The sequence below is a fragment of the Xiphophorus couchianus genome, chromosome 11, assembly GCF_001444195.1.
Source record: "Xiphophorus couchianus chromosome 11, X_couchianus-1.0, whole genome shotgun sequence".
Classification (NCBI taxonomy): domain Eukaryota; kingdom Metazoa; phylum Chordata; class Actinopteri; order Cyprinodontiformes; family Poeciliidae; genus Xiphophorus; species Xiphophorus couchianus.
The window spans coordinates 20,903,357-20,931,066 of NC_040238.1; the positions used below are offsets into that span (position 1 = coordinate 20,903,357).

At 38.3% G+C, this 27,710-nt stretch overlaps 2 protein-coding genes across 3 annotated transcripts; both read right to left on the minus strand.

Annotated features, from left to right (window-relative positions):
• Positions 1-241: 241 nt before the first annotated feature.
• LOC114153385 (APC membrane recruitment protein 1-like) lies at positions 242-8,584 on the minus strand. The gene is made up of 2 exons (XM_028031915.1): positions 8,008-8,584; positions 242-5,607 (listed from the first exon to the last, which is right to left on the minus strand). The coding sequence occupies exon 2, from the start codon at positions 5,526-5,528 to the stop codon at positions 2,595-2,597; it is 2,934 nt and encodes a 977-aa protein (XP_027887716.1). The 5' UTR covers positions 5,529-5,607; positions 8,008-8,584; the 3' UTR covers positions 242-2,594.
• An 853-nt stretch (positions 8,585-9,437) lies between these two features.
• On the minus strand, positions 9,438-27,315 carry gab3 (GRB2 associated binding protein 3). 2 transcript variants are annotated; one of them, XM_028032443.1, is made up of 10 exons: positions 27,099-27,315; positions 22,837-23,137; positions 17,386-17,536; positions 16,843-17,288; positions 16,340-16,389; positions 13,825-14,071; positions 12,106-12,196; positions 11,765-11,849; positions 10,407-10,526; positions 9,438-9,892 (listed from the first exon to the last, which is right to left on the minus strand). In XM_028032443.1, exons 1-10 carry the CDS (start codon positions 27,168-27,170, stop codon positions 9,773-9,775), a joined length of 1,683 nt encoding a protein of 560 aa, XP_027888244.1. In that variant the 5' UTR covers positions 27,171-27,315; the 3' UTR covers positions 9,438-9,772. The 2 variants fall into 2 exon arrangements, with proteins under 2 accessions (XP_027888244.1, XP_027888245.1); XM_028032444.1 differs by having other exon boundaries at positions 9,438-9,889; positions 27,099-27,314.
• Positions 27,316-27,710: the final 395 nt, after the last annotated feature.

Consider the following 27,710-nt stretch of genomic DNA (forward strand, 5'->3'; position numbering starts at 1 on the left):
CTCCACACTGCTGACCAACTGGCTGAAAAAAGGTAACACTTTCCCCTCTTTCAAGTGATAAATTCAACTTTCTGAGAGTATGGCACAAAGCTTTAGGTGTTTGAACATGAGACTATGAACTTCTCTTAACTGGTGGTGTGAATATGTGTGGTTAAAATGGTTCTCAGTCAAGGTACGCTTTCAACCACAGACTTGGTGAACTGATTGTTGAACTGAAAAAAAAAAAGAGGAAAAAACAAAAAGAGCTAAACCGTTGTCGTGTTTATTCTTATGTAAGGCAGTATTCTATTCAGACAAACTGTAACAGATTTTCAGACAGATAATGCAACTCGATAAAAATAAAAAGTTGGAGAACTCAAAATACAGCATTGACAATTTGTAACAACAATTCTGTCCACATTACAATCTACAAATAGTTGAAAATATAAATACAAATACACTGTTTCTGAAAGCGCTGTCAAAAACATCGTTTCACAAGAAAATGATACAAGGTGAAACCAGCTTTCTTTAAAACTATGATTTCAGATTCAAACAAAACACTACTTGTTAATTCAGCACACTTGAATTCAACGACTGAGTGCATGACTTTAGCTAGCGTTGTGAAGTTTATCCAAACAAAAGGTAGCAGGAAGAAAAAAGCATAAAATGATGGTTTATGCCATTTCCAGACCTGTAACAAGCACAATAAACATGTTTTCAACTTTATTTTTATTTAACTGCTTCTGGGGAGGCTCTTCAGTATCTCTTAGATAAACAATATTTAGCTTTTTCTCCATTTGCATGAGAAATGAGCTAAACAAATACAGTTGTTTTGCCTTGCAAAGCTTACTACATGTAAATGAAATGTGACAGCTAAAGTTCAAACCCTATTGCCATCGTTTACTAGCACCATCTGTATATTCCCTACACTTATTTATGGGAGATAGATTAGCCAACAGGCACTTTTCTTTTTCATTTTTTTTTAGTTCGACTCAATGTATTTTACATCTGACAAAATGTGTCTCTGTTTAAGAAAAATAAATTCAAGGCATTTGATAGTTCTCTTTCTGAACTGATGCATTGCTGTTCTTTTTTCCCTAGAACTAATCTGATCTGAGAATAAATCTATAGAGCTCAAAACAGACCTCACTACTGCAAAGAGTGACTGTAAACATGAACATGAGCAGACACTTAAAGCAAAAGCATTCATTGCTAAAAGGCAGCAGTGGAAAAACGAAGCCACTGCGCAATAAAACCCAGGCCAATGAGTGGCGATAATACAGAACAGAGTGTGAGATTTAGTGTTGAGACCTGAATGTCTACAACATTCCAGTTAAATTCAGTAGCTTAATAAGATGACAGTGTTGGCATTTTCACTGAAAATTACACAACCACCTCCTCAAACCCTTTCAGCCAGCATCTAAGAAAGTCGTGTGCAAACATACAAGGAGCAATGATTTTTTTTTTTTCTATTTATTCGGACTTCAGAGCATTTTATTTAATGCAGCAGGTCGTTATCCTTCTTATTGCACATGTCTGAATTGCTTTAAAATTTTATTTCACCTCCTGTCCATCACAGTGAGTCAAACTGTTCAAAACAATCAGCTGTGCAAGAAAAAAATGAGATACAAATGCTACTTTGGATAAACATAAAAGCCGGTCTGAGTCAGTCTGCCCCTTCGCCACGTCATATCAATAAGCTGCCAGTTTGTCCCATAGCCTTATTGTCCTTTTTTTTTTTTACTTTCTATCATACTTTATTTCTATTAACATTCGTTCTGATCTCTGTTTTGGCCAGTGAACACAAATTATCAGTGAACCATGTCCTTATGCAAAGATAGTCAGCAGAAACAGGATGCAGGTTTTTACAGAAAACTCTACAGAAATATTTGAGCATATAAGTGATAAAGTGTTCAGGTAAAGTGTGGTTAGAACATTATGACAGCTCTCTAAATAAGATGTTTTTCTTGCAGAAACTCAAAATATAATTACAAGAGTAATTTTGTAACAACTACCCTGTATTTAACTAGAGCATGTATTTAAGTTCACATAAGAAGAGTATAGAAATAAGGGACATTTCTGTACTTCATTAATAAGCAGGAACACTACCTTTAAGCAGAAATATTTGTTGTTTAAAAAAAGAGCCTACTAAGCACATTGTTTGGTTAAATTTAATTAAATAATTTGCTTTGGGTTACTTTTGTTTTAGACTGTTGGTACATTTTACAACAATAATGGCTGTAAAATAGGGAACTCATGAAAAATAGGAAAAAGTAAAGAAAATAAAGGAAAACAACACAAAACAGACTTAATAAGGACCTACTACTTGACTTATTAGAATTCTCCAATTAAACCAAATTAACCCTGCGGGTACATATTATTTTTTGGAGTCATATGAACCACAGAAAATGACTTCACATCACTATTGATAGTAGATACAAGGTCTCCCCTGATTGGTATGATGGTTTGCCCAAAACATTCCAGAGCAAACAGCTCAATTTTGTATCTAAATAAGTTCCAGACATCCAAAACCACAAAGATATGATTTGGCGAAGGGGTGAAATGACCAGCACCCTGTTAAAACACTCTATCGCACATTTATATGTGACTCACACTCAATTACAGGTGGCCTCAGAGTGATTATTGCAGGTCACAGGGGTCGCCCCATCCCCCTTTGCTTCACTAAAGATAACAGTTTTTTCCTTAACTGAGGGAGAGTTGAGGGGACTTCTAGCATGGGATGGAACCTCCCTACCTGCTAGGGCTCTGCCTTTACTGCCCTGACTGTGAGAGTGTAAATTAGCAGGACTCTGGCAGAAAACATCATCAGATTCCTCCTCCTTCATCCCAAAGGTGCTATGAGAAAGACAACAATCTGATCGCAAAGGAAGATGACACTGCCTACTGTAGAGTTCTGGATTCTGTGAAACTAAATCGCAACTTAGGCCGTCCGAGACAGAGCAAAAATACTGCGGTTGCTTGTGGGCTTGACTGAGACTCTGGACATTTTCAGCAATTTCATCTGCCACAGTTACTTCTGATTTCTTCTGCCATGAAAGGCTCGTAACATTTTTACAGTCTCTGACCTCTGAGGCAGACAGAACTATTTTCTTTCTATAATATGGTGAACAGTTTCTCTCAGAGTCCTGCTCTGAGGACACAGCAGGTCTGTTCTCTCTGTACGTTTCAGGCAACTCAAGGCTATCCGTATCCAGAGACCTGCTCCTCCTGTCCAGGGACAGTGGGTTCGATGTGGACTGGCTCGTTAGACCCAAATGCCGCGGAAGACTAGCAACAGCCCATGTGTTGCTGATCAGATTCTGTTCATACAGGTCCAACATCTGATAGTCGCATTCAGCAAATGCGTCTTTTTGTAGGTAGCTTTCTTCAAACTCCTGATAAGGCGATGAAACGTCCTCCTCCAGCTCCATCTGCTCGTCGTATTCCCCCTCGTTGCGAAGGTCTACAACATCAAATGTGACAATCGTTGGTAAGGCCTCCATGTTTGGAGTGAAGGTGGAGCTCCTTTCCAAGTCGTCCACCTCACTACCCAGCTTGCAGAGCAACTGCGTGTGTTTTGTGTAATCCACAAGTGCTTGTGAGAAACACACAGTCTGCCCATCCTCTATGTAGCTGTTGCATTCTTCAGACTGAGAATTGATATTTTTGTATGGTAACGCCACAGGCTTGTTTTCTTCAATATGCTCTTCTTTGGGTTCACAGAAGGTCTCAAAGTCTGGATCCGACACGCTTCCAAACGATAAACCACTGCATCTTTTCTCACGTTCTGCATTTATGGGTTTTGTTCTTTTGTCGGCAGAAGCAAGCACACTCTCTTTTTCATCGAAAATCTTGGCTTTGAGATTGTTCGTGTTGACTAATATTTGCGGTTTTAAATTCAAATTACAGATTTCGTTCACTCCAATATCCTGATTTTTACTGAATGAGTTTGGCATCTCAAGAAAATCATCTTTGTACAGATCAGCACTTATCTGTAAGTGACTCATTTTTGGGACAAAGGCAGGGTCTGTTGAGCTGACTGGCTCCGTTAAGTAGTCACCGTGTTTTGAACTGGGAAGTTGGGATTTGTTTTCATAATGAGGGCTGATGAGACTCTCATCGGGTGCAAAAAGTTCATAGAGGGCATCCCCACTGTAACTATCCCTGGGTAATCTGCTGGACCTTTTTTCTTGCCCTTCGTCCGGCCCTGGCGTGGTGGAATCATAATATCCCTCATCACTATTAGGACCTGACTCCTGATGCTCGCTTTGAGGGGTTAGAACATCAGCTATGGATGACGTGTCCATCGCTCCAGCCTGCTGCGTGCTGCTGCTGCTGTTCAGTGCATCTGCATTGTGCAAACTTGTCAACTCAGCGGTCATCTCTGTCTGGTCCGGATCACAGCTGTAGTAGACAATCTCTGATGTGTTGCTTCCCCAGAAATCCTGAAGACACATTCCATCCAAATCTTCTGGCGAGGCCATCTCTTCTCCACCGCCCTGGTAGGTGAGATAACAAGAGGCCCTCTTCCCTCCATTTCTGCTCCTCTCTCCAGACACTGTGCTCTCCGTGATGCTGTCATCCTCTTGATCTGCGATGATGTCCCCACAACCTGTGAGGGAATCAAAGCTCTTTAGCGATGAAACCTCTCCAAAAATTTGGTTCAGCTGATCCGACGAACCGGCAGGTGTTTCGGACGCCATCTGAAGTTTCAGACAAGGTTCGCTGGAACGTCTGCAACTGTTGTCGTAACCACCAGAAGGTCCTGCTTTTAAGTTAGCGTCCTTGTCTTTGTCATCAGACAGTTGAGGCTCAGACTTTGGGCATTCTTTCTCCATGCTGCTCTCCTTTGCTTTTGCATCTGCACGACTACATTCAAGACCGATGGAAATGTCACACAGATCCTCTACAAACTCAGGCACGTTGTGATCACATTCTAGGAACTCTGTGGCACTGCGGTTTGTGTTGCGTTGGACAACAGGCACCTCTTTCTTGCATTGAGGAGAAGACACAGCATTAGCTTCACTTGTATCATTATTTCTCTGGCTTCTGTGATGCCTAAAACTCTGAAAAAGACTCCTTAAGCCTTTTCTTTGTCGACCAAGGGTCAGTGACTTCTGGTCAGGGGTTGGGTGATTGCATTCCCCTTGACAGCCACTGTGGAGGTCTCCAGCTGCATCCCTGTGGCTGTGGTACTCAAAGTCTCCAGAAGAGACATACCCACTCCTGAGAGCGTTGTCATCGCTGACCTTACAAAGCCCATCGTGTGTTCTGCTTTTGCCAATTCCTTTCTTAGAGGACCACTTGTTCTGATTTTTGTTCCTCCCTCCAAAGAAACTCGGTAGGATACATATACTTTTACGAACACTGAAAAATGTCAAGGCAGTCCTCTTGAATTTTCCCACTTTCTGAGACTTTGCAGTTTCGTGGATTGGATCTGACGGGAGCTCTTCTGTGACACCGTCAGGCTCAGTTCGCGAAGGCTGATTGGCAGCAGGAGGTGAATCCTTGCTGTCACTTGGTAGCTCCTCCACCTTGTGAAAACTCATGGTTGTGTCCTTCAGAAAGGGGAGTGTTTGACAGAAGCCATAACAGGTTAAATATCAGCTGATTTCCTCCATCTGAGCCCTGTATGCAGAAAATCAGAACTAAAATCAGAGATCATGTTACACTAGAATTTAACTAAGAACACAGTAGGAAAATGTCAAGAACATGTTGTGGTATAGTCAAGTAAATGCGAAGGTTGGCCACCAGTGGTGCTGGTACATTATAGAACGTGGATACAATAATGAAGAAGGAACAATGCTTTCAGTATACACTAATATAAAACACATATAAAATATAAATATAAAACTGGTTTAATTTATTTTTCATTTGCTTCTTTTGACTTTTCATATCCCTGCGGCTAGCACCCTCTGCTATTCTGTCTTGCTCCTTCCACCACTGACCCCACCTATTACATATATACATATGCATTTTGTATGTAATGAATAAGCACAAATATACAGTTTCCCCATTAAAGTAAGTTTCATCCTGATGTTATTCTTGCTTAGAACTGATGAAGTATTAAACTTATTCTGTGAAATAATATCTATATTATTATAGTTATTATAACAATATAATATAATAACTATATTATATATAGTTACTATATACATTATAATTATTATATTATAACTATAGTATAATCTCATATAATACAAACATTATAGATATTATAATGTTTGCATTACTTTCTAACTGATTTTCCCCCCATAAAATAGAAATTTTAAAGTATCACTAAAGAAGAGAACTTTTCAAAACAAAAGACAATGAAGAGTGTAGAGGAAACGGTTTGGCCCTGTTCCTTACAAAGTTTGCAGTGAAGAGAAGTTCACTGATTGTTTTTTTAAGGGAGGGGATGCATTTCAAAAAATAGAATGGCTTATCTCAAGTTACAGAAAAGGGCATGTCTAAAATGACATAAATAGGCTTTTAGTGTGTCTGCAAGTCGGTGAGACATTCTCAATATGGAACAACTGGATGCTGGATGAACTGTTTTCATTTATTTTCAACTTTTTATAGTAGTTTATTAGTGGTTTGAATAATATCTGCCATATTTTTTGTGTTTTACCTTCTTAAATATCTGCACAAACAGATCATGTTTCATTTGTATTTCAAGTTTTGAGAAAAGCTAAAAAAATAAAACCTTTTAAAGTCAAAATTTGTACAATGTAATGTCCTTTTAATCACGCCTATTAGTGTGGCCAACAGGTATGACAAGATATAGACTTTCTCCAAATTGTATATGCTTTGGCCACTAATTTCTGTATGTAAATTAATAGAACATGCAAAAATTGCGACTGGGAAAATTAGAAAATTTCTAGACAGAATATATCCAAGCTGCATATAATTAAAATGAGGCTGAGGCATTTTCAGTGCTAGTACTGAAAATGCTAGGGGATATAAGGATGCCAAAAACGCTACTGTTCTGTAGAAAAGAAAATATAAAACTGAATAAGCATCTACCAAATTAATTTAAAACAAAGCCTTGTAAAAACTAGCTATTGCTTGTTTTCTTTTTTTCCCCCAATTATGTTTATCATTTCTAGACGGTTACCTAACTCCAAAGATCGGACATTAGTCACAAACAGTAGATCATCAAATGTATTATTCGGCAGTAAAGAAACGCCTGTAGTCCACCTATTTACACTACGTTGATTTATTATACGTCATATCTTAAGTACACTTTGAAATTGAAATTCATACGATTTTTGCTACAATATTTAAGTTTTACTGAAAAGCTAATATACTTTTAACTTCAATTAAAGTTTGTAAAATATAATGTACCTTTACAGCTACTATGATTAGGAGTATTGTGATCAGATAACGAAATAGGCACAATTGTAAGGTAGTGGTAAGTAAATAAAACTCTGTTTCTAGTTAAATAAATAAAATAAAATAAATAAATGCGCAACATATCCTACCTATATGCTTCCAATTTTGCACAACTGCACTATGGCACACTTGCTGTACATATATTTACATATACATATCTGCATTTTTTTATCTTTGCAAGGACTGCTCTTAAGTTGCTTTTTATATTAACAGCATTTCATATTTTTTACAATTTATAGCATTGTATATTTTATTTTTATTTTATCTACAACTACTACTCAGTGGTGGTTGTTATTGTGTCTTGTCTCTATGCTGTAACTGCGAAGTAATTTCCCTGCTGGGATGAATAAAGTAATTCTATTCTATACTATAAAAGCGACCGAATAAAGCCGCGTAAATGCGATATTTTTCGCGGTCCCCTTTATTAAGAATCTGGGGGTTTAGCTGCAGCGTGAATACATGCAGCAGGTAATAAAGCAACAGGCGATATGTTCAAATGTAGCAGCGGAATTTGACCAAAGTCCTGCGTTAAAAAGGTGAGACGACGTTCACAATTTTTTGTAAACGGAACAAAGAACCACAGTCAGCTATAAAAGGCAGCAAAACAAAAGCACAACGCTAACAGCCCTACAGTGAAGTAAGCAAACTTACCGTATAATCATCGAGTGCGGTCACACGGGTCAGGTAATGGTTTTAGGTGTCGGGTTTGTGTTTCAGTGTCTCGTTTCTGTGAAGGCTAACTTGGCTTTAACTTCTGTACACCGCCTGGTCTGAGGGTTAGCCAGGCCTCGTTGCAGCTTTACCAGCAAAAGGCTTCAGTTGGTCCAAGCTGCATTTAGCTAGCTGTAGTGCTTGCTAACAACGGTGAGGACACTCACCGCCCCCAATCCTGAGTGTCCCCTCTTCGGTTTCTGGCTGTGATGTGAGTCTGTAAACAGCTGCTGTTGCTAGCGGTTCCCGCTTAGCCTCTTTAACTCTGCCAAACCTGAATTGAGGGCAAAATGCAGATCAGCCGAAACCGCGAATCGACACCGGGGTCTGACTCAGCTAAGCACGTTAAATTCTCCTGCTGGGTCAAATTAAACACACACAAAGTGAAATCCTGCATGGTGACTTCCTCCCGACTTCAGTGATTTATTTTTTTCTTCTCCAAAATCTCCTTTCCTGGCTCTCCATTACACAGCGCATGTCAATGACGCAACATGCTTGTAACCATGGGAACGCACAGTGCTATAAAAATAAAAAGCATTATGAGGCAAGATGATCCTTAAAAATATAAATAAATAAAAAATATATAACGATGACACCCCTTTTCTTTTTTAAACTACAAAAGTTGTTTGTTACCTGTACAAATATATATATACATACATATATATATATATATATATATACATATATATATATATATATATATATATATATATATTTCAAAATGAAAACATCTTGAAATGTTTTCATTTCAAGAAAATGAAAACAACAACAATAATAATAATAATAGTAATAATACAGACCTTTGGGCACTTAAATAACTTAAAAACAACATTATATGTAGGAGAAAACATAAGATACAGAAACCCTTCAGCTGTGAGTTTGACAATGAGGAACAGCAAAACAAAAACAAGTCTATGATTTTAACTAAAATGTGCAGATTCATTTTATATATATATATATATATATATATATATATATATATATATGTTTTTCATTTGAGTATGTGCTGTGCAGATGATTAGCTTGAAAATGCCAGTCAGGAAAGAAATCTTTGTTCTGTTGTTTGACTTTGCATAACTAAGGTTACCAACAAACAAACAAAAAAACATTAGAAAATTATAATGTGAACTTTACAGATTGGCGATGGGCTGAAACTGTTACCAAAAATGGTCAGCCAAAGAGTTACATGAAAGCCTCCTGAGACTCAAGTGGCTCCACAGAAAGCTCATCATGAGTCCAAGCCCACTCTCTGAGCAAAACCCCTTATGATTCCCACAATATATTTTGACTGGGAATTATGCTGCAGGAGTACCTGGAAAAGTTTCAAGAAGGTTCATGTCATTTATAGAACACAAACACTTAGACCTCTATATAAACTTAGACCTTTATATTACACTTATACATATATTTACAGCCTTTTTTTATTTTGACAAAACTGAATGAATCTTAGGCTACAATGAGCTGAAAAATCACAGTGAGCATTGCATGATCAAGTACAATTTACATTTCTGTCCTGCAGAGTGCAACTGCTCGCTTCCTCTCGAAAAAACAAGCATCTCATGGCTTTTGTGTGACTTATTTCAGTGCTGTTTTTAAAAGTGCTTTTCCATTAATTCTTTACGTGAATGTCTTACTGTTTTTTTTTTTCAATATTGTTCTTGAACTCATGTTCATGTTAATGACTGCGTCCTCAAACATGTTGTGTTCAGGTTTTCGACTGCCTGACGTCCTTCCACTCCATTTTTGTGTTCTGTAGGGCCTGAGTCTTCTTCTCGTCCACCTGCACGTAGTCCACTTTGTACCCGTCAGCGAGAAGTGGCTTCTGCTGGACGTAACAAAGGAGAGAGAGGGAGATGGTAAAGAGATGTGGTGAGATTCTTTTTTGCTACATTAACACTGATCGGTGCTTGTGTTAATTTTCTTCAAGTAGCATTAGGGTGTTCACGAAGTGGGATTGTCATTATGAGCCCCCAGTTAGCAGCGCTTTGTTTGGAGATTGACACAGTTGTAATACAGACCATGTCACATGGATCCAAATACTAATTGTAGACTTAGGAAAATTCTCCTTTTTCAAATTGCAATAAAACATTGCTTCCAAGCCAAGTGCTTGTTGACAACAGGTTGGACATTAACTACTCAAAAGTACTCTACACAGCCCCCACTCATATGTCTCTCCCTCATGCAACAACATCAATTTGCTCCAGTAATCATACAGTGGGACACGCATTTATAATTCTAAGACGAACACATTAACAATGATAATAGCAATAAAAAACAAACAATTATGCAGCCATTAGTAAAATTAATTCCTGAAACTTAATTTGTCTGCCAAAACATACCTTTTGCACAGGGGAAGGGGATGCAGAGTTGAAATCCAGTGAAAGATAATCAAGGTTTGAGCTTCTCTTCCAGTGCTGAGCTGCCCCATCCAAGGGGAGACAGAGTGATTGTCTCAATTCCTGCCAGAAAAACGATGCAACATCAACCTCAATATTCTAGACTGAATTAACCATTAGAAAACACATATTTTATATTACTGATATGTATTGAACAAGAAATGCACCATGAAACTCAAATATCTATTTTTTTCCCCCTGGACAATAAACACATCACAGTAAATACTATCACACCAAAGTGTTGACAGTGTCACTGCGTAAAGAACTAGTCTCATTTTAATATCAGCAAGTTGCTTAAAATGAAGCAGAAGATGCAAAAAAAAAAAAAAAGAACCTCATTATAACCAAATTGTATTTTCTAAGGCATGCACGGGCATTCCTGACATTTATTCTGGCTACGACAGAGAGAGAACAAAACTTTCTGCAGACAATAGGAATAGGAAGGTGGAAACTATTTATGGGGAAGTTCCTTTTCATGTTCTGAATTTCTGTCGTGAGACATGCTTCATTTTGAAATGCTGGCAGCTTTTTATTAACCTGAGTTAGTGAATCCTGTTAGCTATGTGACAACCTAACGTGCTAAAGACAGTTTCAAATGTAAACTCAATTAGACATTTTTTTTCCCATTTGAAATTAGTACTAAAATCCTATTTTGCAACCACTGCTGTTTCACTCACATGGCGTGATATTCCCTCTCGCAATGATATTGATAAATCTAGAAAAAATGTTTGCAGTTTCATTCTTATAACTAAGATATAAAGAAGAATCTTGACTGGTAAAAAATACCTACAAAATCTTCCATGAAATACAGATTAGTTCATCTTCATATTAAATGGCTACAGGATAGGCCACATTTATTCATTATCAGAATAAGTAGCACATAGCAACCACATCTAAATCTAAAACACTTCTGTGTTGGGATTAAAACCGTATTTCAAAAAAGTTTAAGCAAATCTGCATACATCGAAGAACAAAGCAACAACTATAAACCTAGTTAGATTACAGAACAGACATCTAGGATTTCTTAGATATGTGATGCTTCAACTGATTTTTCCACTTACTAATGGAGCTATTGTTCATATTATTATTGCTTAAAATGAACTTTTTTTCTGAACAACATGCAGCCCAAGTAAACCCCCACAGCAAGCTTTCATGGTATGAATAAAATGCTAATAATTTCTTCTGAATATTAATCAATTCACTGAGTCATAGTGTTCACTTTATGCCTACATAAAGTGAACACTATGTATGCATAAACACTTTGATAGTGTTTTTAAAACATTATCAAATCCAGATTTTACCAGTGCAGAGCAGTTTGTCACTTCGTCCGTTGAACTGTCCCCATTTTCAAGCCTTCTGTCAAGAGGTAAGTGGGTCAGTGGAAAGCTGTGATTAAAAACAAAGAGAAACATAATCTAGATTAAATAAAAAATACCTAGCCACAGACAATATTTCATTCTATCCTATTATTTTTATTTATGTATTTTTTTTGTATTTTTAGTGCTTGTAAGGTGTAATTCCAGTCCATATTGTTTAGAGTAAATGTCTTTCAATTGTATGTGCCTTTGTCATATCTAAACAAAGTTTTGTAATAGATCTACAATCTGAATTTGTAGATGTGGAGAAGTGCTTTTGCTCTCACCATGAATCAGTCATTACTCTGCATAGCGGGATATGAGTGGGAAATTCAGTAATTGTCGAAAGGCCTCTCAGGTCTAGAGGTGGAGGTCGAACTGTGGATTCAGAAATTTCAAAGTTAGCTATTTGTCAGCTTAACACAGTTGAAAAGTATTCAAATCCTTTGACCGTTTTCATATTTTGATTGTTTTTTTTTTTTTCTTTCAACCAAAAACCTCAATAGACCAACACAAAGTGGTTCATATTTGTGAAGTGGAAGAAAAATTATATAGAGCTGTCAAAATAGTTTTGAAATGAAAATCTAATACCTGTGGTGTGTGTACAACCAGATATAGTTGTATACCTAAAATAAAATCTAGTGCAACCAGTTACTGCCAGAAGTACCCTAATTAGTGTGTAATTTAAGCTCAGTATAAATCCAGCTGCTATGAAGGCTTTAGAGGCTTCATGACAAGATGAGGCAAAGCTTGTTCTGCTGGAGTTATCGCTGCACAATGGCTGTTGGAAACGGGAAATGTTTTGCTTTCAGCTGCACTACAAACCATGTGTCCATGCATTTTCTCCAATTCACAAAAAACAGAGCTAGTCCTGTGTCTCACATTACTTTATGTGCACATGTACTCTAAGAATTGTAGTAAACTGAAGGTGATATACTACATTGAGAAGATGCAGCATTTGTGAAAAAATGTCAGGCATTCAGACATTACCGACATCGTCTAAATATTTTTTTTTTTTACATCTTGAGAGAGGTGCTTTTTCTGTAGTCTCGCAAATATATATCTTAAAACGGTCTTCATGCTGAATTATTGTGCTGATATGAGCTGCTCGATTTCACATTTTGGCACACTGCCCCGAAGCGAAGCAGAATCCTCAGAGTTTGAATTAATAAAAATATAAATGTGCATCAGATTCACATCATTTAATAATTCAGTGGTTGTAGCTTGACGGTTGTTCAGGAGGCTCCACTTCTGCTTCTGGGTCAAAGATGTATGTTTGTACCACTGTGGATTTGTTTGCAGTCATTTTGTCTGAGGTGCTAATGTAAACACTGAGTTGGGAGAAGCTTATTTGCTTAATAGTGATGTAGCCCTAAAACAGAGCATTCCTTAATGAGCTCAAAACAGGCAAAACTGATCAGGTAAAATCTCAATATCTGAGAATAAATTTATGTAGTAAATGTAATAAACATTTTTGTTTAACCCACAGACTTATCCTAACTTGTTACCTTTAGATCTGCAAAACCATAATGACCCTCCAGCAAAAGTCAAACTAACCACATTTTTTTATGTCTAATTTTAAGCTTTATATCAAAGAAAAACATACATGATTCACAAATAGAGAATATATGCATTTCCTTTAACAGGACACTCCATGTTTACGAAAATTGAAGGAAAAAAAATCCCCTCATTCCCCAAAAAACAAATAAACAAAAAAAAAAAATCTGCAGTGGACATTTTCATGACTGCATAAAAACAATTCAAGCTACCAAAAATGTAGTTTTCATTGTTATTCCACTACATAATTATGTACTTCTTTGAGTTGGTGTGTCAAATAAAACCCTTATAAAATGCCTTGATGACAACATGTTCAAGGTGTATGAATACTTTTGAGAGATGCTGAATAATTCCCAGACGATGCTTGCCATGATAAAAATTAGACCTAAATTAGTTTTTTTCTTCTTTCTTTTTTTTTTTTTCACACTCGGACCTGAAATTCTTCTCACCTTTCCGTAAGCGAGGCTTGAGGTGTCGGTGAACTGGAGGTGGTGCAATTTCTCCAGGTTGGCACATTACTGGGCTGAGTGACGAGGCAGACTCAGCTTTGGAGTTTGTACTGAGGAAGCTGAAAGTCCTGGGGCTCATGGGGATGTAACTGTCACCTTCAGCAGATGGAAGAGACGGAGAAGGGGACGCCATGGGGACGTACGACTCAGACTGGTAGCTTTGAACTCGTACCGTATTTAAACAGGGCTGAAAAGAGACAAAGAGTCATTTGATCAGACAGGTGCATTAGTGTTTTTGTAATGCAGACGAAACAGTATGTACACATGCTTAAAGAGCTTTCAGATCTCCTAGTTTTGGTAATACCACTGTAGGACATTCTCCCCTTACCACATGCTTTGGAATTGGAGAAAAGTGCTTTTCAAAGTGGATATTTTTTAACAACTGTCTTGGGTGTATTTGTGCACAGTATCTGGCAGGAGAACATAAAGCAGCCTACTCTGAGCCTGCCCACGCTTGCTTTGTACGCCACAACAGCAGCAGTAGTTTTTATTGTCTTTTCTGTATGTTTATTTTACAAATAAACATTGTCTGAGAAGCATTCTTCATTTAGAGGAGACAGGAAACAGCTCCAGGAGAATTGCTGGCTTCACCCTCACTAATGCTCAGGATGCCCTTCCTTTTGTATGTTAATTTGACATTTGATGTTCAGGTTATTGCCACCTACTGGCACGGCATGGGTATGTTAATCTAGATGGAAATAGTTTAAATTAATAAAGATAAAGAAGATTTGGAGGGCTGCACTCTGGCCTTTGTATATAAATCTACAGGAAAAGTCCTGATCTTTTCACACAAATGAAGAGCATTTGTGTATAGTGAATAATTTCCACCCTAAATTTGGTCATATGTATAGGATCATGTTCCTGCTGAAAAACCCAACTACCCATTTTCAGTATTCTGAAAGATCCCACAGTTTTCTTAATTACTGTATTTCAAGTAACCCATGATTCCATGAACTGTAACAAGGTTCCAGGGCCTTCGGAAGAAAACAAGTCCACAGCACCACAGAGCCAAGCACCTAAGCATGAGCTGCTTTTCCACATTCATATTTTGTAGCATTTCAGTTATATTTCCAGTAGCTTTTAGTAAACTACACACATTTATATTTATCAAAGCAAGGCAAAAAAGAAACACTTTTACTGACATGACGGTCCCTAAAGTTAACCACCTGGCATTTAAAGACAGCTTCACATCTTAATGCAACTCTTTGCTGTAATTCTCTAACAGGCAACTTTATAATATTTTTTTATATTCCTCATTATTCTACTCACTAGTGCCCCAATAGATATGGAACCTCTTCCAACTTTGCTTATTACAGTAGCAGAAGTTTTAAACCTTTGAAGTATAGAAGAAGAGTTCATATTTTCTTGTATCCATTTTCTGATCGAAAGTATCTAAAGATCTACACACTGCCTTACGTAAATGCCATGTTATCTTGTCTCTTCAAAGAACTTGTTGTAGAAATGGGTCTCTGTCTCACATCATAAAGTAAACAACTAAGAAAATTCTTGAAGAATTTTTGATGCTGTCTGCTATTTGGTGTGTATCGGTATCTTTTGGAGGTAAGTAGGCCCAGGTCATGTCCGCTTTTAGTGGTGAAGAAGCCTGATTTTTATCTGGTTAATGCTAACGCCAGCAATAGCTAGCATTAGCTTGTTGCAATTGATAACGTACACAAACTAATATGCTTGAAAACAGGCCACAAATCTGCTCACAAATTCTCTGGCAAGAATTGAGACAATCTGCACCTGCTGCTTTTTTTTGTTTGTTTTTGTTGCAGTTGATGCAGTGATGGACTGCGGCTTTTAAAGCTCATCATCACATTTCAGGAAATGCTACATTTTGCTTCTTGTAATATATTAAACTACATTCTGCCATGCATTCTTCTTCCTTGAGTTAAGGTTAGCGCAGTTGTAGAAAAACATCCAATTGTAATATTAAACAATATTGTAAAGGTAATATTTGTTGCATATTTTCCCTACTCTAGTTCTTATTATACAGCATGATTTTCCACCCACTCTCTGTGACCTTAAGTGTTTCAACCATTAAAATCTATATCAGATGTATCCACCGAGGGTATGGGAAGTCTGTTGTTGCATAGTTTAAATGTAATAAAATACCAAGCAGTCCTTTGTGATTGTGAAGAGCACAGACAAAATATTGTTCGGCTCTACTTGAGTTTGACATGACTTTGACTTGATGATACTGAATTCTAAGAAGTTTTAGGATTTGTTTTCATTTACAAACAAAAAGGTCTGTTGTACTGTTGTAATGCATAAACTTTAAATGTGATCGGTGTTAGATTTTATTCCATTTAGACAAGGTTTAGTTAGCTGTTTCCTGCTGTTTCAACATTGTTGTGATTAAATTAACTAAGCAAAATTCCAACTAGCTGAAGCTTGTAGTTTTATGTGCAAATGTTTTCATCGTACTCCCAATAACAACACATCTTCTTACCAAATTAACACTCTGTCTTCTGTTCCTCGTTAATCTGCTGTCGGTGTTGCCTGAAAATATGAGATAAGAAAAACTTCATCAGATTATAAAGCAATATACAACCGTAAAAGAACATTTTAGCAAGTTGCAGGTTTTATGGCTTTCTGCCCCAGGCAGCATGATCTATGGGGGCGTCGTGAGGCAAAATAGTGTCAAATTTGGAATCTGATTCAAAGATTAAGGTTTGGCGCATAAGCATTCAGTGCTATCTTGGCACTAGGACCACCTTATATTGATTGTCTGTATCATTTTACATCAGATTAATATTATTTCATGTACATTTTGGGGTAAGTTACCTAATAAAAGGGTAATATTGTTTCCCTCTTGACAAATGGGCTTCATTAGGGAACAAATGTGGCAGAAGAATGGAATCTGCCAACGGGACCGTTCAATCAAAAACCGCCATTAGTTGCAGCTATGTTTTTATTTCAGGCTGCACACATACAGTGAAATAAAATCCCTACCCATTGTGAAATGATCCAATCCGGACAATGAGGTTCTTCTGGAAAATACCGGCCCGCTGGCGGGGAAGTGCTGCGGACTGAACGTCTTTGGCCTATGAGCTCCTCCGTCACTCAGCAGTTCTGACAGGTGAGTTGGCTTGGGCGGTAGCGGGGGTGGCGTTTGGGTGTCACCTGCTGCCTCGAACACGGTGGGAGAGAAAGGTTTGTCGAACTGGAAGACGTTTGGGGAACAGTGATGGAGCGGCGAAGAGGAGGCAGACGGCAACACTGGGAAGCTGCACGGAGCGCTGAAGGGAGCGTTGGACATCCTCCCGTTGGAGTAAAGAGACGGGCTGCGGCTCATGTGAGAAATGGAGGACAAGGAAGACTCGGCGTGCACGTCCTTGGCTGCATCGTCTGACAACCTCTGCTCCAGAGAGATGTCAGAGTTCGTGAAGCTGTCTTGTCTACAGATGTAAAAAAAAAAAAAGAAAAAAAGATAGAGACGAAAACACTTGTTACACATCAACCAGTGGTGTAAAACTTTCTACTGATTCCACATACCTAGTGGTTACACTCCTTGTTTCACACTGTGAGAGGAGGAGATAATCTCGTGGATAGCTGGTGTCTGGTTGGCTCGCTAGAGACACTCGATCACTGTCCACTGATGGCTGAATGGAGGTGGGGGTAAGAGAAGATCCATCATCTGTGCTCTCTGATTCAAACCAAAGGAGAAACAAACACAAAGAACTGAGTTTACATGCAGCTGGAAATGGAAGTCACAGAAAAACATGTGGTGGCTGCTTCAGCTTGTGCTCCCCTCTAATGAAGCAGGTAAATTTAAAGGAGCGACACGGGGATGTTTTCACAGGGCCGGCGAAGGTCCGACGCACATGTCTCCCACTTCCCTCTTTTTTTATTTGGATATTCTGTCTCTCTTTGCTCAGTTTGGCTCTCGTTCAGAAATTTCTTTCATTCCATCTGACTCGAGGCCTTCGAGTCAAGGCCATCCCTGCAGAACCGTGTGTTACAACAACAACAAAAAGGAAAAGAAAAAAACCACAAAAGGTTTGTTCTCAGAAAACTACTTGCTACTCTCAGAGGTTTACGTTGTCTTGTGGTCATGTTAAATAAGAAAAAAGAAAAACATTTCAATTCCTTAGAAAAGATTGCAAAAGGGTTGTTGTTTTTTTTTTTTTTGTAGTTGCAACAACAACGTGACCTCGCTCTATCTCATCCAAGCAGATGTCACCGTTCCAACAGACCTCCTGAGGTTTTACAGAACATCTTCACTGAGCCTTTTTTTTTTGATGAAACAGCTAAGCTGTATCTGAACAGCTTATTGTACTGTTTAGTGAATTCATGACATCATTATTGACATACAGCACCTTGTGAAATCTATTTTTAGGAAAAAAGTAGCACACAGCAGATGATTCAGCATCAGTTAATTTGCATTTAAATTAAATAGAGTACGACCAAATAGCTAATATTTTATTTAATTTGATTAATAGATGATTTTATCTTGGTTTAAATACTTCTCTGATGGTCTAAATGTTTAAAGTAGAATCAGTTGAGAAAAACAGCATTCCAAGCTTGAAACATTGGAATGTTGTTTTATCAATTGAGCATCCCACAGATTTCTGCTTGGCCCATCAACAGAAACTGGAAAGAGTACAGCACAACTGCAAACCTAGCAAGATTTGGTCATCCAGTAAGGAGAGCATTAGCAAGATCCACAGCTCATCTGTGAAAATCTCATCAACATTCCTCAATGAAACATAGTGGTGGCAGCATAAAGAAGTAGGGAGGCTTTCTTTAGCCAAGATAGGACAACTGGCTCCAGTTAATAGGAAAATGGTTGGGAATTTTCATCTGTTGTCTCTGTTATTATTACCATTACTATTACCATCACGTTAAATTCCAATCAAATTAGGGCTGGACAACAAATTAATAATATATATCACAATAGACATATCAATAGGCAATATGTCAGATGGAATAGTCAATAATTTCACTGTACTCCGATCCAGAACTGCACAGCATTCTGGGAGATGTAGGCAGAGGAAAAGGCTTTAGATGCCCAACCTCTCATGTCCAGCTAAGAAAGGTGAGTGGCATCACTCAATAACAACAACAAGTAGTTACCTAACAACAACTTGTTGAGCGACTTGCGCAGCAGCAATTTCATGTTTTGCCACGGTGCCTCGTAGCTGCTTAAAATAAAAAAGCAACGCTGTGGAATAAAAACTGTGGATACAGCAGATGATTCAGCATCTGCTGTATCATCTGCAGATGATACAGCAGATATTGGCACGGTCATGCCAATATTTCAGCAGTATTTCAGATACTTAAAACAAAAGCTAATAATTATCGGTATGGACTGATACGAACCGCATACATTGTGATACATTTGTGAGCCATATCGTTAAGCCCTAAATCAAATGCACTGTAGTTTGTCAAAATGTAGATAGGTTGAAGGTTCTTTTAATTCAATTCAAAATACTTTAGTATCCCTAAAGAGAAATTAACCATTGTAACTCAAGTTATACAGGTTTCTTCAAAGAGTTTATGCAGATACTGATGGAAAAGAGATGCAGTTGAACTTAGCTGCCTGGAAATGACTCAAAAAAACGGTTGATTAGCTTGTAATGGCCCCCGGGTGGTTCTGCTATCTCCTCTGATAAAGCAGAGACACTATGCTGCACCACAAGCAGCATGTCAAAACGTTTTTTACTGCATGGAAACATCCTTACATGCACATGAGTCGGTGTGCCGACAGAATGTTAAGATGCAATTTGTCGCCAAGCAAGTACACAGTGCATATTCTGTAGTTTGGGTCACAGGCAGAATTGTCTGGAAATATTTTACATATCGATGTGTTAGGAGTTTTAAGTAGAGCAAAGTTTATTCGTCTGGGTTTTTTTTGCTGCTGTGGGGAGGCGTTAGATGGCTCTGGTGGTGGTAACCATGGCTTGATAAAAGTGCGATTGTGGAGCTTGTTTGAGAGCTTAGATACAGAGAAATTAATCAGCTGGTTTTGCAGATCAGAAAAGGCGTGATCTTTTGGTGTGAGCTTGAAGTGTGAAAACATTCTGGACTGCAACCAATTTGAGGCTTCACATCATTTCCTCTACGGAGTCATCATCAGTGTTGGTTTGAAGGTTTGGTGCCCTAGGCAGGAAAGTGGTTTTGTGACCACAAAATGTCAATGTAGCACAGTAAGAAAGGTTAAATTATATCAATAAATATGTTTTGTTTTGAAACTTTAATCTTTGTAAGATAGCTTGTATTAAAGGATGCTGTTATTCGCAACGGGAAATTTAAGATAGATAGATAGATAGACCCAGGTAAGATGGACAGTGAAAAACAGACTTTTTTTCTATTTAAATGAAAAAATTATGAAAAAAATCTAAGCAGAGGGTCACATTTTGATTACACTTAAAAAGACAACAGCCAAATAAAATTTACTTATAGAAAACATTTCATATGACGGTCGTAGACTCAATGTGGAAGGACATGTAAGAATGAAATAAAAACGATGAAACGCTAAACACACCAATTCGATCAAATTACAAGTAAGAACATAGAGATTTAAAACAGCACAGAGAAAGAAGATCCCATTAAATATGGAAATGAAAGATGTAAAAATAGGCTAATGACCGGGAGGATAACATTTTATGAAGCCGAATACATAAACCGAAGTAAAAGCTTGAGAGAATAAGCATATTTTGAGTTTGCTTTTAAAGCTAGACAGTGTAGAAACTGATATGAATTCAAAGAACAAGAGCTGATACAATAAGAATATGTTTAAAGGTCCGTCAGGGAAATATTCTAGAAGCTTCTCGGCAACACGGGAAGGGGCCAGGCTGTTTAAAGCTTTAAAAACAATCAATAAAATGCAGATTGTGCATTGTGCACGATCCAACATTACAGCTCGGTTTTAACATGCTTACAGGGTTTGATAACAAACAGAGGATTCAAACAGGTTAAGTGAGATGTTTTAGATGATCAGAGCCTACAAGAAGAATTTCAGTTTTGTCCATATTCAAGGAGATTATTAACAGTTAAAAGTAAAATTTCTGGCTATTTGGGCATCGAGAAGATGCAAACTACAAATGGCATTGTCCCTGATATGGAGTAATGAGATATTTATGAGCTTTTTAAAAACAATGGTCAACTTACTGGTGTCATAACTTTCAAGAAAAAGAGCACAAATGTCTCCTGGATGGAGTTTCGTTTATTTCGAAAAGAGCTAATGAGGTATTCTATAAGTGCAGTCTGTCTGTCCCAGCTTTTTTTTTTGTCGAGCTGAATTTTATTAAAAATAAAGTTGGTGCAGAGGCGGAGCATCTGAGTAATCCCTGTTTTTAGATTGTGAAGTGGCAAACCTAGCAGAGGAGTGTGTGTATGGGGTTGTATAAACGTTAAAGTTGGTGCTTTACCAGATAAGCTATCGAAGGTCGCCGCACCTCTGTGAACAGGCGGCCTCACAGTTTCTCACTTATTCAGTTCAGAAGCAGTGCTTTCAAAAACTATTTATAACCTTTGAACTTTTTCACATTACAGTCACAAGCTTTACTGTACTTGACTACAATTTTAGAGAAGAGACCAAGAACAGAGTTGCGCATAATTGTGAAGTGGGAAAAAGACTCGTGGCTTGCAGGTTTTTCAACAAGAAAATTTAGAAACATTAGTTGTGGTTTTGGATTCGGCCCACTTTAGTCTGATACCCTAAAATGAAATTCAGAACAATTGAGACGTTACCTAATTAGTAAGTAAATACACTTATGCGTGATCAGCACCATGAAGACCAAAGCAGTGTTATATTAAGACATCTCATAGAGTTAATTAAGAAGGAAAAAACAATCAGAGAACCAATCCAGAGGCTCATGTCAACTCTGGTATTATCCATCCCCATTTTTGTATTATTTTCTTTATATTGTTAAGTTTTAAAAAAGTATTTTACTAAGTTCTTATTATTTTTGGCTGTTCAGCCTGCACTATGTGGCCAATTCTCCTTCAGCTACAATTGGGTACATTTACATGTATGTTAGTCAAACAAACACCAATGCACACTGTCCCATTTGAGTACATAACAGGGACAGAAGGTGATGGCAGCATCATGCTGATGCTGTGAGGATGGATTTTGTCACCAGGAAAAAAATGTACAAAAAAAATGTACATGGAGCTAAATCTTGGCCAAACTGGATAAAATCCCAATTGAGTCTGACTGAGTATTTAATGCTTCCAATCTTACTGAGCTTAACCTATTTTGTAAAGAAGAATGGAAGATGATGTGGTGCTAGTGACATCAAGACATGCACTGGCTGAGGGTTTGGAATCAACTGGGAGAAAGCTGGGTAGAGATTACCCTCTCAGTATATGGTGTGTCACTATCGTTGAACAATGCAGGAGCACACCACACTTTTCAGATCTTTTATGCAAAACTCTCCCTTTGAGACCATGTGTCTTTTTCTGATGATTTAACAATGCCTGTGCTACCTAGTGCTGTCACTAAAACATCCACGTAAAACTCATTCTGGTTTGTGGTTTTAATGTGACATACTTAGAGGTTACATGGTAGGGATAATGTTGCAAGGTACTTCATACTTATAACCAGTATTCTGCAACTTATTGTCGGAAATCTTACTCAGTCTTTGTTCTTTCACCAAAAGCAGAAAAAGGAACAAGACAAACAGTTCTGACCTCATAATGTTTACCTCTAAGTTTGCCACTTCCTGAGTGGGAACAGTGACGCCACTTATTTTGGTGTCAACATAGTTGTTCCCATGGCAGGACGCGTGTGTATTTCAATGAGACAGGTGTATTTCTGAGCTAACTCTTATTTTAAAGCAGAACTTAAACAAAAACTACACTGTAAAAAAAAAAAAAAAATCATCTCTAATTTACGGTAAAATATCGGCAGCTGTGGTTGCTATAAATTTATCGTATAAATACGGTAAAATATATTTTACCGTAATATAATAATAATAAAAAAAAGATTTCTGTATTTACCTGCCTCCTCCAGGTTCCCGAAACGACAAATCTGACTGATGTTGCTGATCCAGCCGTTCATCTCCTCCTCCGTGTTGGCCACCAGGTAAAAAACGCGGGAAGACGTTTTCACCACGAAGAGGTGCTTCCCGTGAAAGTCCCGCTTTATCCGCAGCTGGTTGTTGAGCATCTCCACCTCACATTCCTTCAGGTCGATGGTTCGGATCGGCTTCTTGGAGTTCTTGCTCTGGTAGTATTCCAGCACATCTGGGTTGCCACACATTCTCCCCGACCGGAGCACGAACCAGCGCTTCCGCCACGCCTGCATGTAGAAGGGAAAGGAAATTTTATATTTCGATTTTTTTTTTATTGGTTGATTTACGATTTCATTTTAGAGGTAATTTGCAGGTGCAATGTATACAACTTCTTTTCATTGTATCTACGTGACTCTTTGGGATGTCGTAAAATGTCGTAAAACTCTTGATTTTCAGTTTTAGAAACAGTTTTAGAAGTTTAGAAACTCTTAAATACATTTGTACACATTTTTATGTATTGCTTCTTTCATCAATATAAAAAAACCCCCAAACATTTTAACGTGGTTACTAGCTCTATTTGAAACATCCAGTGTTTATTATGCAATAAGCAACCATTTTTACCTCAATAGGCTCTGATTGGTGATTAGCACCAAACAGAGCTAACCACCAAAACAGATTATCTCTGGTCAAATCAGATTTTCTTTCCTATTCTTTAAATGCATTAAAACTAGGAATTCCTACCATAATCAGGCTACAAATGCATCAACCAACAGCATGCACTATGATGCACCTAATTTGAGTTTTTGAACCTCAAGTACATGTTTGAGACAACTGGTTTCATGCACCAGTGGGTACAGCTTTGCAGTTCCTTCCTTTTCTGTTTAGTCAAAGCTCTTCTTTCTATCAAAGAACATTTAACCATTAGTCCTTAAAAAAAGCAAACGCAAACCATTTCAGTTATTAGATTATTTTTCATAATTCATCAATTTGAGTCTTTGTGACCTTTAAAAGGCCTTACACGGCATTTTTCCTCATGTGATTCTTGGAGTTTGTTTCTGCAGTGGCTGCAGAGTTGTTCTTTTCCTCAGGTCATCGTTGCTGTTTTGTTCTTGTTGTGGATCAGAGAATCTGATCATAACCTCTGCTCCCAACAGCTAACTTTGCAGTTTTAATCTTTTTTTTGCTTTTGTTTTGGTCAGCAGCGGAACCTCAGCTCCAGTTTCCCAGAAGTGCTGAGAAGAGGAAGTTGACTGTATTTAGCAGAAACACAACGAAAGGGGTATTTATACATTTCTTGGTTTATGCTGAAAACTGAGTTCACTCTTTACTGAAAATTTATATATATGAAACCCCTGAAGCTATTTCACCCATTTCAGCTAAGAAGTAACGATTTCACATTACAATATAGAACAATTTAAATAATTAAATAGAAGAAAACTGTTAATAAATCATATTAGGTAAGCTAACATTTTTCTTTTCCTGGTTTTTGAAGGCATTGTTGTGGGGCAGTGATGTGATTCTATAGAATATGTATTTTGTTTTCTTCTTCTGCACAAGTCGGTCATGAATTCATGTGCTCACACCAGGAAATGGGTCGACCCACAGCACATTTGGTGCTAATAACACTGCCGGCTTTCAGAGGAAACCATAACTACAGATGGCAGTTTGATCCAGCGGGTGTTCAACATATGCAAAGTTCTGAGCCCGGGTGAAAACAAGTTGTTGTTTTTTTATACCGAGGTCAATCTCCATATATCAGATGCAAAGGCAATCTATATATATTTACAGAGAAATAGAGAAGATATCTGTTGATATATTTGAAACACGTGAAAAGAAAACAAGGCAAAATAAAACAAAAGTTTTTGAGGTATAAACATGCTTGCTTACAAAGTTTTTCCATGCATCTTTGCTTCATCCTTTTTGGATGAAGTTAGCATTTCTGCCATCATGTGACCAAAGTAAACTTTGGTCAGTTTCTAACGTCTTGCCACAAACTGAGTCATTCTTATCTGGGTCATTTATACATTTGCAGAAATGACTCACTTTTTGCAGCAGGTCAAATCTGTCCTGTTCGCAACCCGACAGGTATAAACAAAGCAGTGTTTTGCATCTTAGTGCGCAATTACAATCCCTTTCCAAAGCATCCTTAAACTCTTTAGCTTTGTGTCAAAGAGCAATATCAAACTTTCATGCAATAGTCTCAACATAAAGAAGCATTTAACTGCGAAGTTGCATTTGAGAGAAAAATGTTAGACCTATTTCTAAGGAGTGTGGCTGCATTAGAATTCAGTCCCCTTACATTTCACTTCAGTAATTGTCTTTAGAAATCACATAGCACTACAAAAAAGTCACAAAGTTGTAAAGAAATTTGAAGTATATTTCCGTTACAACGTAGCTTGAAAAAATAAGAGAGAAATTGTCATTTACCTAAACATAGAAAACAAGCTAGTCGAGCTATTCGGAAAAGCAGCCTAAGGGCCTGTGGTAACTCTGGAGGCGCTGCAGAGCTTCACAGCTCAGGTAGGAGAATGTGTCAAAAATATTAGTTATCTGCTGTAAATCTTGCCATTATGGAAGAAAGAGATAAATAAGCATTAATTAAAGAAAAAAGTTCCAGTTTACAACAACACAGGTGAACATATGAGAGAATGTGCTCCAGTCAGACGGGTCCAAAGTTGAACTTTTTGACCTAATGCTGCACAGCATCATGACACCACCACGTTGTGGAGAGTCTTTGCTTTAGCAAAGTCGAATAATGCTGGTAAGAGTTGATGGGAAAATAGCTGGAGCTAAATTCAGGGCATTCTGGAAGAAAACCTGAGGCTGCAGAAGGTTTTGACTGTGATGGAGATTCGACTTCCCGCAGGACTACAGGTAAATCGGAGCATATTTATGTGTTAGAACAGCCTTGTCGGGCGTGCTGTGGTGACGTAGTGGTTAGCGTGACCCATATTTGGAGGCCTTCAGTCCTCGACGCAGCCGTCGCGGGTTCGACTCCCGGACCCAACGATATTTGCCTCATGTCTTCCCCCCTCTCCTCCCCCCATTTCCTGTCAGCCTACTATCATATAAGGGACACTAGAGCCCTCAAACGTCCCCCTGGAGGGGTACAAAAATAAAAAAAGAACAGCCTTGTCAAAGTCCAGAACTAAACTTAAACCAAAGTTAACTTATTTTGTGAAAAAAACATGGGTAAGAATTATTATCTCTTGCATACTCCAGAGAAACATGCAGGTGTAATTGCATTGAATGGGGCCTAAATACTCCACACTTTTCAGATTTTTATTTGTATCATGTATCATTTTCGTGACACTATATTATTATGCTCTATGTTTTGGTCTATGACATAAAACCCCCAAAGTACATAAAGTTTATGATTGTAAAGTGACAAATGCAAGGGAAAAAAAGACCCTATTCCTTATTTTGTTTCTTCAGGTGAAATTGAGCAAAGAGTAAAGTCTTGTGCACAAACGCAGCCTCATTTTGCATAAACAGTTCTGCAGCAGGGAGCACAACGATTATTTTGAGCAAGATAATTGAAATTTCCATACTGCACTGTGCCAGTAGTTGACATTTGAATGAGGAAAACAGCATGGCTGTCTGTCGAACTAAATGAAACATAATCAGCAAGATTTGCATGAGTTTCTATTTCCAGCGCAAGCCCCTTACCCCCATCAGCACACGCACACACACACCCACAACTCCACCAAGGCTTTCCTTGAACCGCCGTTGTCAAAAGGGCCGTCCGCCTCCTCCACTCATGCAGAGGAAGTGCAAAAACAGCCATCATAAAACGGGACTATTTCTGCTTGTCGCTTCGGTGTCTGGGTGCTGCTGACATTACTTCCCATGTTTCACAATACACAGTCATCCCACAAACACACACACACACACACACACACAGCAGCCCAACATCATCACATGATCCCAACAACCTCAAAACAATGAAGGCTGTATGCTGTTCCACAGAGCATATACATGCAGGTACACTCTTAACTCCACAGGAGTTGCTTCCATGAGCATTTACACTTCTGTTGCTACAAACAGTGTGGGTAGATCAGTGAGGTGGCAGATGCTGAAACGAGGAAGACAACATGAAGAACACTGGAATTACAATAAGCATGTCCAAGTCGGCGTGTGTATGAGTGCGTGGGACCTAGACCAGCACACAGACACAAGGTGAAACAGCGCAGCCTCTCCTTCCCTTCCACGTCCCAACAGAGGACAAAGACAAGAATCTGTACTTACAAATCTCTTCAGCTTTCTCTCCGGGGGGGATTTAATGAGCCAGCCGGTGCACACCACATCCCCGGCACTCATCTTGACTGCAGAGTGTGTCGTTCTCAGGGCTGATCCACCGCCGCCTCTACCTCTGCTGCTGCTGCTGCTGCTGCTGCTGTGAAACTGAGAGCAATGTGAAGCATATCCTGTGTTCTGGTATTCAGCTCAGCCACTCCAAAAAGGAGGAAGTAAAGAAACTGATCATACTGACCGAGAGAGAGAGAGAGAGACGCAGTTAAAGAGGAGAGGGGGGAGGGTGTTGGTGGATGGCTGAGAGGGTGTTGATGGTGAGAAATATCCTGCAGATGCAAAAGGTTTGATAGATTTAAAGACTGGTAATGTGTGTTATGTGAGATGCTACATTGTATTTCAAAACAGTGCCTTGCAGAAGGATTCACACTCCCTGAACTTTATCACATTTTCTCACATTACAACCAACCCAAATAGAGCCTAATTTGTATTACCTTTTTTTTTAACAAATAAGATATGATTATAACAGTGTATGTGTGCATGTAAAGAATCTGTAAATTACAGAAGAGAAAATAGTTTAATTTGCCATTAAATTAGAGGACACAGCAA

Bases quoted from the DNA above. Each gene is read 5' to 3' on its own strand.
- gab3 (XM_028032443.1), bottom strand. From the start codon at position 27,170: ATGAGTGCCGGGGATGTGGTGTGCACCGGCTGGCTCATTAAATCCCCC. The intron at 17,537-22,836 runs GTAAATACAGAA...GGTTTGAATCAG, and splicing joins CGGGAACCTGGAGGAGGCAG to AGAGCACAGATGATGGATCT. The intron at 12,197-13,824 runs GTGAGAAGAATT...CTGAATCCACAG, and splicing joins CAAGCCTCGCTTACGGAAAG to TTCGACCTCCACCTCTAGAC.
- LOC114153385 (XM_028031915.1), bottom strand. From the start codon at position 5,528: ATGAGTTTTCACAAGGTGGAGGAGCTACCAAGTGACAGCAAGGATTCA.